Below are 18,910 nucleotides of genomic sequence, written 5' to 3' on the forward strand. Positions count from 1 at the left end.
CCTAGGGCAATATGACCAAACCTAGGGCAATTTGAGCCAAAATCTGAGGCATTTTAACCAAATTTACCGGGACGTTTTGTAGTTGGGGTAATTTGACTGGCGCCCATTTGTACTTGAATAAACCATCATTACGCTGCACAGCAGGTGTATACTATTTTAGATATCATTCCAATTACGTTTTCTCTCCATAATTTCTCTTCATAAGAGTTTTAACATGCATTTATGAATACATCCAGCAAGTAAAAATACAAAGAGGTGACATACGGTTTGGAAAATCAGACATAAAGAAACTCTATATTTCCATTGGATAAGCTGTTTTATTTACAAGTGCGACTAGGCATGTCACATTATGATATCACATGTCAGCTGTATAAAATAATGCATAATCCAACATACCTTACAATGTGTATATTCAAATAAAACCTTTTCAAAATAACATGGATTTTCATATTGTATTCTATATGAACATATCAACAAAACATAACACTAACTTTTACTTTGATTCTGTACCAAGATTACACAATATACATGTATTCTAAGCAGTAGTTAACAAATCATTTAACTGCTATATATGAGAGGCAGCTTTTGATACATTTCACAAATGCTAGTACCTACTAACAAACAAAACAAGTGGAGATCACAGAATACTGGACGGAAAGAACATGTGTGACCCATCTCTATGGACACCTTGGTGACATACACAATACATAACTGTCAACAGCAAACACACAGTCATAACACATATGTGTCAGTGATGTGAGTTCTTGTGTAATCCAGATACTGACACACAGGAAATGAAGGACAGAACACTAACAGATTGACCAAATGAACATGCTAGTGATGAACTGTGATTATTGTCACATAAGCAGTATATATTTTTCCTTAACATCAGTGCATGGCTGACATCAATACACACAGCCTGCAGAGATCTAAAGATTCTGAACTGATCAGGAACCGAACTTACCGTTGCATATTGATTCATAAATAAAAATGTCTTATTACCTCTAGTAACTATTTCTGACTTCCTCGACAATATGATTCTTCCATTGTTCTGTGACTATCTAGCCAGAACATGATGTTACAAAATTGTTTGTGACTGAATCGTCCTGCCTGCTTGGCATCAGTCACAGCTACATACTGAACCTGCAGTATGGGATTAGTTTATTATCTGGTCTGCTTTCACAGATACAAGGAACTGCAGCATTAGCTATGTTTTACTTCAGTTATTAACTTTCTGTAATATTTCCAGCAATATCCCAGCTGACCCAGTCTACTGTGCCTACATTTCAGAGTTTCTGAGGCGCCTTCGGGCATGCTCCTTCAAAGATTATTATAAAGCATGTCACTTGACTGTTGCTTCACATTTGTATCAAATTTTCCACATTCGAAACCTCAGTAAAACTTTCAAAACTACAACAGATTTGGAGTACATTTCCAGATTTGAAATATCAGTTACAAAAATGCCTTTCCCCATTTTGATTTCTTCCCTAAATATGTTCCCAAGTGACTTCTGGAGAACAAATTACTTGCTTTTGCATGCATTTTGCACGAATATCTCCATACGAGCTGATGGTGATTCATGAATACATATTTACAGAATTGTACAAGTAACTCAGGTTTAGGCAAAGATTTGTCTTAAACATGGAAAATGTATTGTCACTTATACAAGCTGTGCATTTCTTAATAATGCCATTTCCTAATTACCGGTAGTATTGCTTTTTGTTTTACATTATTTGTTCAGAAGACTTTATCACATTATTAGTGCAGGAGTTCTATATTTGTCTCCTTTGGCACTGTGGAAAAGTCTAGTTTAATCACAGATAAACTTGGCCAAGCAAATGTGACCCTAAATGAAGCACCAAGGTGGCCATTGCAGTCTATGTGGAAGATGTGATGATGCCAGGTCACTTGCGTTTGGTCCGCACTTTACTCAGACTCCTCTCAGTCATCAGAAGTGCATCCTCTTTAATCCCCAACTGGTGACGCAGCTTCACGATCTCCTGCTTGTACCTGCAGCACAGATGAATGCTTCATCAGCACAAAGACGCATTCTCCCTGAACCAGTTCTCACACCCATCAATCTGGCTCGACATCAGTGATTGTCTATATAGGACTGACTCTCCTGGAGCTGTTTTCTCAGGACACTTTCACTCATCAATTTTGCTTAACCATCAGTGACACAACACTTACCTAGCTAGGTGGTTGTCTATATAGGACTGACTTTCCTGGAGCTGTTCTCTCAGGACGTTGTTTTCACTCATCAATCTGGCTCTCTCGTCCTCCAGGTTTTGTTGGGTAGTCAGTGTGTACTCCCGCAGGTGTTTCCGGATGTTGTTCCAGTCACCAAGACTAGAATATATTTGAATTGACAAACATATGATGGTGCTTAAGAAAATAACTGATGCTACTGATATTACAACAGAACTAGAGTAGGTGAGTTCATGTCAGTGTCTCGATTCCTTCAGTGTTATGACAAAGGAATCAAAGTAAGGGAGTTTATGGATGTGGAGGCCTCAGATAACAGCTGGCAAATGAGGTAGGCTCTGGCCACAATGGAAGGACAATCATCTTAATCTTCATGTGTCGTCATCACTAGCAACAAGGTAAGGACAATTATCCATGTGTCTTGATCACTGGCTACAATGGAAGGACAATTATCCACGTGTCGTGATCACTGGCTCCAATGGAAGGACAATTATCCATGTATCATGATCACTGGCTACAATGGAAGGACAATTATCCATGTGTCGTGATCACTGGCTCCAATGGAAGGACAATTAGCCATGTGTCATGATCATTGGCTACAATGGAAGGACAATTATCCATGTATCATGATCACTGGCTACAATGGAAGGACAATTATCCATGTGTCGTGATCACTGGCTCCAATGGAAGGACAATTAGCCATGTGTCATGATCATTGGCTACAATGAAAGGACAATTATCCATGTGTCGTGATCACTGGCTACAATGGAGTGACAATTAGCCATGTATCATGATCACTGGCTACAATGGAAGGACAATTAGCCATGTGTCATGATCACTGGCTACAATGGAAGGACAATTATCCATGTGTCATGATCACTAGCTACAATGGAAGGACAATTAGCCATGTGTCGTGATCACTGGCAAAGATGATCTCAACATTATTCACTTGAGCATCTGTTTTGTCAAGTGCATGTATCTCAGACAATAAGATGGTTGCAGGGTTTCAAGTTACAAAATAAAGCATCACCAGGCCCTGGACATTCTTCAAGGTTTCTGAGATAAATGTATGTACAATCAAAGAAAACTGTAAAAGTACTCACTTCACTTTGCCATCTCTATCAAAGACACCAAACTGAAAATAAAAATCAAAGTTACCTGCAAGTTTAATGATGTCATGAATCTGTAATGTAAACAACACTGAACATCAGCAAATGATTACTGAAACACATTTGTATGTATAATTACAAAACTGCAAACAGAGGCCAAAACCAGTAACATTCATCGGTTAACTAACATAGGACTATGACAGACTTGTCACATACGATTGATACAACTTGGCCATTTGTATTAAGTTGTGTGTTTCTGATCTTTATGCAAAGCTACATAGGGATGAGAAGAAAAGAAAACAACAAGGATCAGTTCTGGAGACTAATTCTAATGGACTTCCACAGATCCATTTTCTTGTACAGTAAGGTACTACTGGAGAGAGATCCCTTACCATTGTGGGCAATGTGTGAGTCAGAATGCATACATGTATGTTATTATCAATTCTTTCAGTTGATGAAACCAGTGACATGATGGAAGAATCTGACCACAGATGTTCTTGATAATTATTCATTTGAAACCATCCATGCCAGCTTCTTGTTTTTAAAGGACTTTATCTAGTCTTCAATAGTTCAAATTTACATTTTAAATGAAATAGACTTTTAAGATGATCTGAAAAACACACAAAAAAGAACAATCTAAATTGGCACAGCTTACTTTGACTTTGAGCCCATCGAGGTCATTGCGGTAGTTGTTGAGCTCCCCCTGCAGACGTCCGATCTCCTTCAGATGACCCGACTGAATCTCTGCATCAGTCAGGTTAATGGTTAAAGCATCTGGACCCATGTCCACCGTGTCGATGCCTCGGTTCTCACACGTCTGACGCAGATTCCTGCAAGCCGCAGAACAACATAATTTGGTTACAGGAAACAAAACTTCAAACATCAAAGTATTTAGAATAGTTTTACCTCTTGAATTGAGAAAGAGAGTAATGAGACAATGGACCATAGCACCAGTTAAAAAACACACAAACAAAAACAGATAGAAAATTCAACTTTGAAATTTTGTTTGGTTTCATAAAATTACAACCGAAATTCAGACAATACACCAGTACACACAAAAGCTTCAATATATGGAGCTATGTGCTCTAGAAACGTGTGTGTGTGTGCATGTACGTATAAAAAAAATTAGATAGCTACTCAAGTGTCAGTCACAAACAGAGGTATAAACAAATACAGCCTAGGGACAACAGGACAGAACAGATCCTCAGCTACCCACACTGGTTGTTCCTGGGAACCAAAGATGATAGTCATGGATCATTTACAGTATTGATTACTGAATTGTCAGGAACAAAACCCCCCTGGAATCACCAGTCATGTGGAGAAGCTGCAATAGTTACCAGTAGGCTACAAGTGCCTCTTCATATCTTCTATTGGCTTTCTTCAGCTTGGATTTGAAACACTGAGCTGCATGGCTGAGCTGATCTTCCCGCTCTCTGTGAGACCTCTTGATGTCCTTCATCATACTATCGGCATACTCGCGCATCTTGGTCACATGGGGTTCCCCGGGCACACCGCTGCCCTTGTCCACATAATCCTGCCTCACAAACATTCAGCAAATAGAGATGGTAGACTGCAATACAAGACTCTCACTGAAAGGGACCTGATGTAGTAGCTGCAACTTATACAAAGTGAACACGGTTACTGAATCTTGGCTAATGTTGTTGTTGATTCTCATGGCAAGAACTTAAGTTAGTAAACACTGAGCACCAAACTTCAGTTTCTTGTGTAAAGCCTCTTTCAGATATTCAAGGCTCATAGTTTGACATCCTATTGTCATACTAAAAGTGACCTGTGAAGGTCCTGGGGTAGAACAGGCCTTCAGAAACCCATGCTTGCCATAAAAGGCGACTATACTTGTTGTATAAGGCGACTAATGGGGTTGGTTGGTCAGGCTGGCTGACTTGGTTGACACATGTCCTCGGTTCCCAATTGCGCAGATCGATGTTCATGTTGTTGGTCACTGGATTGTCTGGTCCAGACTCAATTATTTTCAGACCTTCACCATATAGCTGGAATATTGCTGAGTGCAGCATAAAACTAAACTCACTCATACTCAATGTTCATCAGATAACTGTGAAAATGGGTATAAGCTGGACTACCTAAACTTTACCTTGCCATGCCCCAAACTGAACATGAAATCTCCTTGTAATCAACTAAACGTGAAACCCCCTCATAATCAATCAAATGTGAAATCCCCCTGTAATCGGCTAAACGTGAAACCCCCTCATAATCAACCAAATGTGAAATCCCCTTGTCATCAACCAAATGTGAAATCCCCTTGTAATCAACTAAATGTGAAATCCCCCTATAATCTTATGACAAATGTGAAAATATGCCATGAAACAATGAATCTGAAACCTTTATTAAAGCTGCAAGTTACTAAGCACATGTACAATGACAACAGGTAACTCTCTCAACTATTTCTATCTCCCATTTTGTCTGTACTATCATTGTTCAGTATATGTCATTTGAAGACAGCTATCCATTTACAACATATTGTACTAGAAAATCCCTGAAACCTATGATGATGGCGTCAGATCCAAGGTTCACCTGGTTATGCTTGTAGGTTGATCAACACTATACCTGTGCTGTGGGTTTTATGAAAGTTATAAACGTTCATAGCCTGCATCTTTCCAAGCTTTCCTCAAGTCTTAAATGCCATGGAATAACATGATATATACTGCTCTAATCAGCACTAAACAAAGTGTATCATGTACTTTGAAAATACTTGATTCTTCAAATTACTGAAACCATCTGAGCTTGAGGTGCAACTTACAGCAATGTCCTCCACATATTTGATGAGGCGGAGGCGGAAGTCCTCTCCCTGGTCCTTGACCTTGTGTTGGAGTCGGTTACACTGAGTCTCCAGCATCTCTTTGTCTCCCTTCAGGGTGATCAGTTTCTGTCACACAACATCACCATCATCACACATCAATACACCAGTCTCCAAGTGATTACGTCCATGTGAGACTTGAATAATACCGAAGTTTGGATGTCATCTTCTATAGATTTACATTTTGAACATCAAATAACCAACAACATATCTGAAAGAGTTACCAGTATTTGCTAGTATCAGGTTTATAATAGACTTCTACCCTGCTTCCCCTCATTAGGTGCAGATGAGTTGTACTTAACCTGTTATTTCTAATAGCTCAGAAATGTCCATAGGATGAAACCTCAAAACAATTATCTGTAAATGTGAAAACGAAAAACAAAAACAATTATCTGTAAGTGTGACGAAAAATAAAAAAAAACAGACTTTTTTCCACTGTACACTTCTTAACTGCTGTAAAGCGAAGCATAAAACAGTTTCTTCCAGTTGTATAGATGCTACTCACAGCATTAATTTCTGATATCTTGTGTTGCCTGTCTCGAGCCAGGTTCCTGGCATCCTGGAGCTCCTTGATCAGCCCGGTACTGGAACAACATAGACAGGGAGGTACAGGATAGGTTGGAACAACTACTCAGACAGGATGGGTTGGAACAAGGCTCTAACTAAATCAGAGGATGACACAACTTTATACCTGACTAACTAACAAAACACTAAATGAGCAATATTAGATAACACAGTCCTTCTGGCTCACTGACATTGTTGATACCCAATGTCTTATGTACAGGTGGGCTGGTCACTGCTGTTGAATTGTGTTTGGATGTGTGTCTATAAAGGCAGATGCTATACCCTGGATGTGTGCTATATATATATACTGGCTGGCTGACCCAGAATGTAAGCCCTTATAGTAGAAGTCACTGCTACCAATACTATGCATGAACTTTCTTGCTTCTCAAACATGTGGCATCAGAATTTTCCACATTATATTGGGTAAAACTATATTTCATAGATAGCTAAGAAAATGTAGTTTTGATAGTTGTGTTTACTTTACAACTACAGGACTTTGAGTGCTGGTGATTAAGTGCCTGACACTGAGGGTGCGGGTTTAATGGAATCCCGGATATACTTGAAATGCCTTGAACATATGTATCTTGTTCCACAGCAGGCTAGGAAATGTGCGTATAACAACTTGCACATACATTCAATACATCAGGGGAAAAAATCCCATTATTAATGTTCATATGTGTATACAAGAACGTTATTTCCACATGATTTTTCTCATGTCATTCTACAAGAATCACATGTATGTTATACATTTGGCCATCACTGAGATACCATGAATGTATGGCAAAACCACATTTACTAAACAATCATTAAACCTGCTAAAAAAAACAAACATTACTACAATGTAAATTAGAACAATAATGATGTTTTTTCATGAGATGTGTCAACAACATTGATTGCCTGAACACCCAGTGTAGTGGAACATGTACACACGGACAGGGGGCAATGAGCACATGATCCCGAGTACTGGGCAAAACATTGAAGTCATTACCATTCATTGTTCTGGACAGAAAAGCAAACATGAAGAGGAGCTGGCAATGAGATGGGTGGAATAAACATGGCCCACCAGTAAACACTGCACACAGTCTATTAGTGCTGCACTGCTGACTGTGAGATATCAATTGCTATCTGTCATTGTGGCTCAGGTTTCAACTGCCTCAAAGCCATTATGTTGAATGGGACAAGTTGCTGATTGCCAAGACAACCATCTAGTCAACACTGACACTGACCGTGATTGGTGGCTTTGAGTACTCAACTGACAGACTCAAAGTGCAATGGACGTGTTATATATGATGACATATGTGGTCATTAATTTAACCTGACTCAACAACGGAAGCTGGATCGGCTATTTGTGTGATCATATCATGTGGGTTTGTATTGACCCCCTGGATGGTACCACTCATGCTCTTGAAGTGTCTTCAATTAGACATGTCTAAAATACAAGGAAAAAATACAATCTGGGTTTAAGTGTTAAATCACCTGTGTTTAAGTATGTTAGGTATATTCAAATATAACTTTGGCAGTGTGGCACCAAATCTTTTGCCTACATGTGATTGAACATTATTTTGAACAAACAACCTCACCCAATTCTCTAAAGAGTTCAGAAATATTGTAAGATGTCATAAAAATTTCTTCTACAATATTAACAAGGCTTCAGACAATTTGACTATGCTTCACCTGACACAGTTCCAGAGCTCCGTGAGGTTTGAGCATGACAAACAATAATATCCAATCACTTTACTCTTCCATCATGTAGTCTATTCTAACTACAGACAAATGTTTCATATAAGAGTTGACAGAATGACTCCACATAAATAGACATTAGCTAGATTAAGACTTACAATGTACCAGTACAACGCGTGGATGTCAGTAGGTTTGGTTTTGATGTTTTTCATCATGTTTGTGCAAGGAAACATTTTTATAGCCTTCCCAAATGCTTTTGAATATTTGAAATAACTTGTAATAAAGTCACAGCCCACATCACTGCATTCTGTCCCTGGCAAATGACATGTGTCCAGTTAGGGACAAATATGTTAGGAAATATGATCACACTTAATAGCACTGAGTGACAGATATAAATTGAAATGAGAGTTATGTAATCACTATTTTGTGATTCCATTGTTTGGTGTCATGGGTGAATGCTCTAACCAAATAGAATGTTTAAAAAACAATATTTTTATAGAACGACAAACTATGAGACATGGCTACTGTGATTATTCCGGTGACTGACTGGCCTCAACATCATCAATCATGCAAAAAGTGTCGATTCATCCTTAAATCCACCGATCCATGATTTAGATTGGCAAAGAGCAGAAATATTAACAACCTGGGATGATATTTAGTGCCCCCAGTTCAGTCCCAGTCGAGTGAGTTTATTACACAAGTCAACTCACTGACCCAGTGTTCGAAATGTTTGATCCCATTCTCAGATTGATAGTGTATTGATTCCCCCTTGATCAGAGGGGAGTGAAGGTTGCAGCTTGATTATGATGTTCTCCATGGCACCAGGAACAAAGCCCTGGCACTTGATTGCTTCCAGTGATGGAGGTGTTACTAGCCAAGATGGCACTGGGAGCACCATTTACTGGTGTTTATTTGTACTGAAGTCATGCCTTATTTATCAGAGAGCATTGCTATCATTTACAGCCATTGTGTATTGCTGGCCATGACTGTTGAGATGCTGCTACTTCATACACTGACTACAAAGGTATTCTGGAACTGCCTGGAACTGCCTGGAACTGCCTGGAACTGCCTGGAACTTCAAATGACAAAAAGCAGTAAATTTGGTTACGGATATTGAAATAGTTAATGGAGCTAAGCATTAATTTATGATTAGTAACTTGTGACCTGAGATTGTATCTTTGAATATGTCTGTTAACTGTAAGGCTAGTTACCTGTTACCCTCTTGTGAACTGAGATTGTAACTTTGAATATGTCTGTTAACTGTAAGGCTAGTTACCCATTACCTTCTTGTGAACTGAGATTGTATCTTTGAATATGTCTGTTAACTGTAAGGCTAGTTACCTGTTACCCTCTTGTGAACTGAGATTGTATCTTTGAATATGTCTGTTAACTGTAAGGCTAGTTACCCGTTGCCCTCTTGTGAACTGAGATTGTATCTTTGAATATGTCTGTTAACTGTAAGGCTAGTTACCCGTTACCCTCTTGTGAACTGAGATTGTATCTTTGAATATGTCTGTTAACTGTAAGGCTAGTTACCCATTACCCTCTTGTGAACTGAGATTGTAACTTTGAATATGTCTGTTAACTGTAAGGCTAGTTACCCGTTACCCTCTTATGAACTGAGATTGTAACTTTGAATATGTCTGTTAACTGTAAGGCTAGTTACCCGTTACCCTCTTATGAACTGAGATTGTAACTTTGAATATGTCTGTTAACTGTAAGGCTAGTTACCCATTACCCTCTTGTGAACTGAGATTGTATCTTTGAATATGTCTGTTAACTGTAAGGCTAGTTACCCGTTACCCTCTTGTGAACTGAGATTGTATCTTTGAATATGTCTGTTAACTGTAAGGCTAGTTACCTGTTACCCTCTTGTGAACTGAGATTGTATCTTTGAAAATGTCTGTTAACTGTAAGGCTAGTTATCCGTTGCCCTCTTGTGACCTGAGATTGTAACTTTGAATATGTCTGTTAACTGTAAGGCTAGTTACCCATTATCCTCTATTCGTGAGACAGCTCTGGAAGTTAACAAAATTCCTGATGAGAAAACAAAAACAAAAACAAAATTCCTGATGAGAAGCATGTGGGGAATTAAATGAACACATTTCTCCCTACATTTATATGGCTTATGTTTACACCTTTAGCTGTTGCATAGTTTTTGTAGACAGATGCTTGGGTTAACAAATGGTGACCATCCTTTCAAAATGGCCCAAATTACATGGGAGGTGTCCATCTTATGATTTCATAAACTACACACCTAAGGCTACATGAAAATCATCATGGCTGTTGGCCAATCAATTTAGTAGCTCAATTCTTATTTTCAAGGTCTGGCTCAGGGACTACTCTACTCAAACTGTAGGGTAGGTTCATACATAAAATCATGGAAAATATTCAACAATTGATTGATTCGGTGAGTAGTGGAAGAATTTATTAGAAGCAAACAGATCAATAACATATTAAACAGCAACAGCCAACATCAAACGGGTATTTATGTGTTTTTTATCTATATTGTTCAGTGTAATGACGATCCTGGCAACCTGATTGGTCTAGAGGCAGTCACATGACCATTGACAGAAAAACATATTGACTCCACCCAGGGCTGACCAAAAGTCCCACTGACTTGAGTTACTGTAACGTCAAGCTATGACGTCAAGCTATGATGTTATTCTGTTGTTTACGTGTCACGGTATTGTTGACATAATGTTAATGGTTTGCAGCAAAAATATAATAACCTCTCTTGACTAAATGGACATGTTTTGGGTTTGGAAATCCTTATTTTGGTAATTACTTTATACTTCAAACAATCATAGACTGGTGAATTCTGTCAATGCCTGTTTTTGTGGACCAGTGAAAAGCAATATTAATCTTGAACCATAAATAATGGTACTGACCTCATCACTAGTCTACAATTGTATAATGTTCCTCATGATAATGAAATGTAGTCCCTTGTAGTTCCCTTTGAAGAGGATGTGAACGGACACTCAGCCAGAAGTTTCCTCCCTTGCATACTTATTCATAAATTATCCCTCCTGGGAAACTACTGGAAATAACACATTTTAAGAAGATGAGGGACCCACTCAAAGCTCAGCAGTAAAGTGTATCACTGATCATACACTGGTGATGACTGTATGATGACTGTATATAACTGGAGGTGAAGGTTCATTCACTAATGAAATTCAAGGTTTTGCCTGTCACTGCAACATGTATACACTGCAGGAGCACTCCCAATACAAACTACTGTCTCATGCAGTTTCAATACGCTTGGGTCCTGGAAACAGTCCTGTAATGAATTCTTCAAAACTCCCTATGCACAAGTGCAAATAACATTTCAGATCACCACTGTATTGTTCATGTCATCCAGATGGCAGTGTTCATGACATTCAAATCGTATTGAGATGTGAGAGTTTACTGACATAATACTTGAGACACTATGGTGTGAATACCTTTGACCACTGTTGTTTTCCTAAGATGGCACTTGCAATCAGTGCACTTTTGCAAAAGCAAAATTCAAAAGGATGAAGAAATATCGGTTAAGATATTATGACTCATATGTAAAAATCTGTGCATAACACTCATTTGTAATGTCAGTATTATACTCATCCTTGCATAATAATCTCTCCTTAATGTCCATTTTACACGTGTTAGCATTTACCAAACTTGATTTCCATAAGTATAAACAGTATAAACATAAGCCTGTCATGACAAGCCTGTTTCTTGAAGCGAGTGACTTCACTACAATACTCACATCCTCTTTTCATAAGTGGCTGACTGATCACCGAACTCATTCCGTATCCTTTCCAGGTCGGTCTGGTGACGTTTCCGACTTGACAACAACTGCAACAGACACAACAAGGCCATTGAACACAATGGTCATGGTCATGTGAAGGTAGACACTGAAACTCAACTGGGATCATACATGCCATGGTGACTACAACTCAACTGGGATCATACATGCCATGGTGACTACAACTCAACTGGGATCATACATGCCATGGTGACTACAACTCAACTGGGATCATACAGACTACAGCTACATCACAAGATTCTGATAAGGCCACAAACAGATGATGGTAGTGAGATGCTGTCCTTATGCTGAGGGAGGGCAAAATAAACTCTGTGTGAGTTCGGTATATTCCATAAGATAAAAATACATAAAAGTCTGTACAATCCAACTTGTATAGCAACAATATGTATGTGTATTAACACCAGGTGATACATTCTGAAATCCTTCTTGTGTTTGTTTGCAGTTCAAGGTTACACTGAGAGCATTCCCGCTGTATAAATGTGGTCTGTAAATAACTGGACCACAAATATGTGATTGATATCACGAGGATCAGTCTTCTCCGTTGAGTTCTGATGACATGCAATCAACCAAAACACTAAACAACATGCTCCAATACAATTAGTTATCTCTTACAAGGGCAGGATAGGAGGACCTACAAGCTTTGTCTACATGCCTACTTAGAGTTCTTACATGTTAAATATATGATACACAAGAATGTGATCACTTTTACCTTTGAGTATATGTATTGGTTTAATTTCATGCAGGCAAATGTTTAATGAATCATAAGTACAACAGACGACTGCTGACACTTCATAGATTAACTACATCCAGTTCAACAGTGCAGCTGTGTAAGGAAAGACTCACATTTCTTGAAGCATCCATAAAATATACTGACACATACACTTGAGTGTATTTCACCTACACACTTCAAACAGTGTATCTGTCAACAAACAAACATCCCTTCCCTCAAAGCTACTTACAGACTCGGCAACAGCATCCCTGTCTCTCTGGGTGCTGAGGATCTGGTCAGCCTGGAACATACAAACATTCGTCATTTGAGTTTGAATTTCAGGTATTTGTCAAGAGTATTCAAGTTAATATCTTAGCCAAAACACAACACTTGAATCAAATTCATAGGTAATATGAAACATGCCAGCAAAATCGAGACACTAGTTTTGAGTTACAATCTGACAAAGGACGTTTGTTTAATACTTCACCTTTATTCTGCCAGATGAGTATTTGGTGACAATGGCTTTAATCCTGTCTATCTCAGCATCAGGGTTGCCGATCTTGGGGTCTCCATTAGTCAGGATGAGGAGTTGTCTCATGAGGGTTGCCTTTGCATTCACCAGGTTCAACAGTTCCATAGCTAATGTTTCATTCCTTGCCACCTACAACACAACAGACCTGTTACCACGGTGACTTACATCCACACACCAAACCTCTAACCACAGGGACTTACATCCACACACCAGACCTCTTACCACAGGGACTTACAACCACACACAAGACCTCTTACCACAGGGACTTACATCCAAACACCAGACAACAAGACTGTTTACAGTGTATATTATGTAAACTGACATTAACATTGATTAACAAAACAAACTCCTGTTAAACAAGATGTTTTTAATTTCCGGTGGCATGGTTGACCCAAATGTCTGCTGCAATTCAATGTGCAAAATGGTGTGGTTGACATGTCTCAGGATCTGCTGTTCATGGGACTGAATTTCCTGCTCATTATGGTTTGTCAGTACTATATCTGGGCTGGAAGGCTTCTCCAGAACGGCAAACGTTTACACCATGTCACATTTTGGAATTGCCCCTATGTGAGGCTGACAGTGTTCAGCCAGCCCTTAACAACATCATAATCCTGGTTTATAGGAGGCGCTCTATAAACACATGTATGCCTACAGGTGTAGGTGGGAAATGTTTATACTAACCTCCTGCTGATGTTCATTGGTGAGAGCGAGGTAGTTGGACTTGAGAGTGACATATTCATCTGCAAGGTCCTTCCGGTCCTGTTCCATCTCATTCAACCTCTCTCTGGCATTCTTGGCAGACTTCATGTGTTTGTCTCTCTCTGCCTCTGCTGTCATTAGCTGGTTCTCCAGGTTTATGATCTGCAGTACACAACACCGGACTAATGTAAACAGAACTTTGGTGCACGGTTTATTTATTCAACAAATACACATTCACATGTTCATAGTTGTATCTTCATGAACTGAAACAGTTTTCATCGAAACTTGTGAAACTTAATGCTGGTATACCTTAAGGAATAGTTAGGAATACCCAGTAAGAGAGAAATGGTCGTCTCCCTTCAACTAATCTCAATAATGTACTAAAACTATTCTTGGTTCTCAGGCACCAGAAAATTCACTTCCTTTTAACTATGCCCTTATAAGGTGTGTTGATTCAAAATAAGCTTCCTAAAGCTGTTATTTGAAAACCAACACTTTCTGGTTTTTGCTTGAAGTCAAAATGTTTTAGGTTATTCCATCCACTGTTTTACCTACTTTATTTGTCAGTTCAAATTTGCTGGCCTCCGTGTCTTCCCGAACTTTGTTATTTTCAATCTGCATCTCCACCAAGGACTGGGACACCTACAGGGAGGTACAAGTCACAACATCAACTTCCCTGTTTATATACAGACACCGGCTTTAATTCACAAAGTGCTTGCTAAAGACTACCGCATACATGTAACCATTTCTGAAAAGAGTGAGTGAGCTTAGTTTTATGCTGCACACAGCAATATTCCAGCTATGTGGCAGCAGTCTGTAGATATTCGAGTCTGGACCAGACAATCCAGTGATCAACAGCATGAGCATTGATCTGCACATCTGGGAACCAATGACATGTGTCTACCAAGTCAGCGAGCATGACCACCCGTTCCTGTTAGTTGCCTCTTATGACAAGCATAGTCGCCTTTTATGGCAAGCATGGGGTGCTGAAGGCCTATTCTACCATGGACCTTCACAGGTCATTTCTGAAAAGAGCATTAAATAATGTTTCCATAGGACTGAAGTCACAAAAGGAAACATTGCATGATTATGATGACAAATATCACACTGCTTGCTCTGCAGACCCTGCATGGGATTCTCAGGTAACCAGAGTTACCTACCTTGAGTTTTTCCTCCTCACTCATGAGCAGCTGTTTGGACAAGTCTGTCTTTGTGTTGGCCAGGGCATTAAACTTGGCTGTCATCTGGTCCAGGCGCATCGCTAGTCGGTCATTCTGATCCTTCAAAACAAGCTGTGGAAGAAGTAGAAGCAGGTAATATTTACTTAAACAACAAACCCAAAAAGTGCATTGTGCTAACACCTAGGTCTCTACCCCAACCTTTATGGAGCAGTAGTCCAAAGTTGGTACTTAGCACTATTTTCATGAAAATCCCGGGTGATTATGTTGACAGTTATTAGCTGAGATTACAAAAAACGACTCTACCAGGTTTTAGACTAACAACTGTTTGAGTAAACAGTCCATTGTTTACTTTGCTTTTCTACATTTGTTTTGTATTGTGGGCGTTACTGTTAGAAGCATCCACAGTATTCTGAGTATGCTCACGTTTTCTGACTGCAACCTCCTGACTTCATCCTTAGCATCTCCAAGATGTGCCCCAACAGACTGGGCCATTATGGTGTTGGGTCCCAACCCAACCTGGGTCTCCATGTCGATGATTCTTGCTCGGTACTGGGTCTGAAGGCTCTGCAATACAACATATCCTGTCAAAAAATGTAACTTGACTTATCATCTTCTGGTATTTAATTGACAATCAAACATATTTTCATGTCTGTTAGTTAAATAATATCTGTGCAGTCTTGCCCTGTTGAGTTAAGTTGCTCATTCAATATTACCTGTGCAAAGTTGTCGTTGAGTATAGGGAAGTTCTTTATTTGTGAAAGGTTGGTAACAAACTTGATGACTGCAGTGAGTGTCTCTGGTCTTGTGACTGGCTTGAGACAAACCAAAGCCCGGGTCTTACAGTTCCCTCCGAGCTCCTCTCTCAATAGCTGGGTGAGCTTGGACTCACTGAAATACCAACAAAATGAGCAATACAACATCCAACCACAGTGTACCTTACTGAATTAAACTGAATGTCAGCCTGCTAACTGATGACTGTCTGATTAAGGGTGGAACACAAGTGATGTAGTCTGATAGAGACAGATGATAGATTGACACATACCTATGACTGACGACTCTGTCTGGGAAAGTGTGGAACACAAGTGATGTAGTCTGATGGAGACAGATAATAGATTGACACATACCTATGACTGACGACTGTCTGAGTAAGGGAGGAACACAAGTGATGTAGTCTGATAGAGACAGATAATAGATTGACACATACCTATGACTGATAACTCTCTCTGGGAAAGGGTGGAACACAAGTGGTGTAGTCTGATAAATGATAGATTATAGATTGGTATATACCCTAGGACTGTTCCAGCACATACCTGTAATTGATGACTCTGTCTGGGAAAGGGTTGGATGCAAGTGATGTAGTCACTTGATGTAAAGACAGCAGGGCCTTGCTGAGGGTTGGACCCTCTCGAAGTCGGATGTGAGACGGATCCTCGCCTAGTTTCTCAAGTCCTGGTAATTCAACGATTGTAAACCTGGATTTACTCAGGAGGGAGCTCTCACCAACATTCTGAAACAATACAGATGCTACTATATGTCAGGATAAACCAAAACATAAAATCAGATAACAAATTCTTAAAATATTTCATCAGTCAAAATTGTAAACTGTGGAAATTTATTCCCTGTCCAGCTGAATATAGAACATTGAGTAAATATGAATTCTAACATAATTCTTATGATTAATTCTCCACACTTGAATCTGCCTCCACTCCTAAGATGGGAGGCATCACATTCACTGTGACCAACAACTAGTTTGTACAAAGAAGAATTCTATCACAGCACATTTCAAATCAGTTAAGTCATCAGTAAGCAGTTAAACACTGTATGACCAGAGATGTGGCCCAAGTGATTCAGTGTTATCAGAAACAGACATGCTACAGTCCAAGGACCACTAGCAGTGGCAAAAAGAGGCTGGAATCAGGGACCTATCTCACACTTACAGTTGACAATATTCCATGCATTTAGTCCCATACATTAACTACCAAAAGCATACTACAGAAACCTCTGCTGCTGCTTCTTCAACAATGCATTGCTACCCTACAGAACTTTGTCCAAATGATGCTGTTATTAGGTCATTTTTATAACTCACCAGTTGAACCACTTATTGCTAAGAGGTTGTGTCACACTACATATGATTATATTAGATTGATGTATAAATCTGCAAATTCTCCTCTACAACAATAATTATTCCTGCATCTAAATCTTGTTCCTCACACTGTCAAGACTATACTACTGTTCCTACAAGCCCTCAGCAATTACAACTAATTATGTCCATGATTACCTACACTTTCTTAAAGTAAAAATTTGTTTTACTACTATAGGACATCATTATAAACTTACTTTTCCGATGCTAAACAAAACCTTACATCCCAATCACTGCTGTTAAAAGATAAAAATATGTGACCACATCAGTGAATATATCATACCTGTTACAGTGATATAAACATTTATAGACATGCTCATGCTCACATCTGGAATATGTCGTCACTGACAGGTAACCAACGGAAACAACGTGTAGGAGTAAATATTTCCTTCAGTGTGCTGCCGAACTCCTGACAACCATGCTAAATATCCGACACACTTTCAACAAAGATCTATGACCAGTTTACAATACAACAGGGCCTGGCAATCAAACTATGGGTCCAGCATGAAGGTGTCCATGAATCAAGTCCCCACGCTAGAGTCAACATGTTTGAAAAGTCTGGTGTGATGGTTAGGGTGCTTGTCAATATACAATGTAAACACGTCGGCTCACACACATTGTCACAGAATAGGTTATTAAATGGTTGCCATAAAGGCAACTGAGGGAACTGAAATTCATATCACTTTGCAGGCCATTATTGAAAGAACTATCATCTATTCACACCCAAATGTCTGCTAATAATGAAAGCTTTCAATGCCAGTGTATGACATTAAAGTGTGAATTACGAGATAGCAGATCTCCTGCACCATAGGTGGCTTTGACTGAGATTGTCTGGGGAGGGTTTACAAATATTTACTTCTCTGGGCTGGACTTATGACAACCCATTTCTTCCTTGTACTGATGACTTTATTTGAAATTAGACTTGTTTTCAATCTTCTCACTTGTTTGCTATAGTCCTACATGTTCAGATCAGTTCAAATCATATCAAGTATTTTTTACTGAATATGAAAAATACAGAAGTAGATAAAACAGATAAAACCATGGCAATTTATCATTCAAGAAATTCTACTAAAATGCAACAAAAATAAATCATTGCTCAAGGATCTGTCAGGTGTATTAATGTACAGAACTTCATGAGCCTCCCATACTGCTTGTCATATCTGAGTGAGTGAGTGAGTGAGTGAGTGAGTGAGTTGAGTTTTACGCCACACTCAGCAATATCCCAGCTATATGGCAGCGGTCTGTAAATAATCGAGTCTTTATCAAACAATCCAGTGATCAACAACATGAGCATCAATCTGCACAATTGAGAACCAATGACGTGTCAACCAAGTCAGCAAGCCTGACCACCTGATCCCGTTAGTTGCCTCTCTCAACAAGCATAGTCTCCTTTCATGGCAAGCATGGGTTGCTGAAGGCCTATTCCACCCTGGATGTTCAGGCGTCTTGTCAT

General features: G+C 39.2%; 1 protein-coding gene across 1 annotated transcript in view; it reads right to left on the reverse strand.

Moving 5' to 3' along the window:
• Positions 1–297: 297 nt before the first annotated feature.
• The window catches only part of LOC137290621 (coiled-coil domain-containing protein 78-like), a 34,232-nt gene continuing 15,619 nt past the window's right edge, over positions 298–18,910 (reverse strand). The window contains exons 6-21 of the mRNA XM_067821684.1: positions 16,628–16,824; positions 16,031–16,205; positions 15,741–15,881; positions 15,297–15,428; positions 14,692–14,778; positions 14,119–14,298; positions 13,393–13,566; positions 13,156–13,206; positions 12,137–12,225; positions 6,653–6,731; positions 6,091–6,216; positions 4,652–4,848; positions 3,970–4,144; positions 3,309–3,340; positions 2,191–2,349; positions 298–2,010 (exon numbers count right to left, since the gene is read on the reverse strand). Of these exons, the coding sequence (XP_067677785.1) occupies positions 1,905–2,010; positions 2,191–2,349; positions 3,309–3,340; positions 3,970–4,144; positions 4,652–4,848; positions 6,091–6,216; positions 6,653–6,731; positions 12,137–12,225; positions 13,156–13,206; positions 13,393–13,566; positions 14,119–14,298; positions 14,692–14,778; positions 15,297–15,428; positions 15,741–15,881; positions 16,031–16,205; positions 16,628–16,824 (2,100 nt within the window). The 3' untranslated portion in view covers positions 298–1,904. The remainder of the gene's footprint in view (positions 2,011–2,190; positions 2,350–3,308; positions 3,341–3,969; positions 4,145–4,651; positions 4,849–6,090; positions 6,217–6,652; positions 6,732–12,136; positions 12,226–13,155; positions 13,207–13,392; positions 13,567–14,118; positions 14,299–14,691; positions 14,779–15,296; positions 15,429–15,740; positions 15,882–16,030; positions 16,206–16,627; positions 16,825–18,910) is intronic.

This window comes from Haliotis asinina, chromosome 7 (genome assembly GCF_037392515.1).
Source record: "Haliotis asinina isolate JCU_RB_2024 chromosome 7, JCU_Hal_asi_v2, whole genome shotgun sequence".
In the NCBI taxonomy this organism is placed as follows: Eukaryota; Metazoa; Mollusca; class Gastropoda; order Lepetellida; family Haliotidae; genus Haliotis; species Haliotis asinina.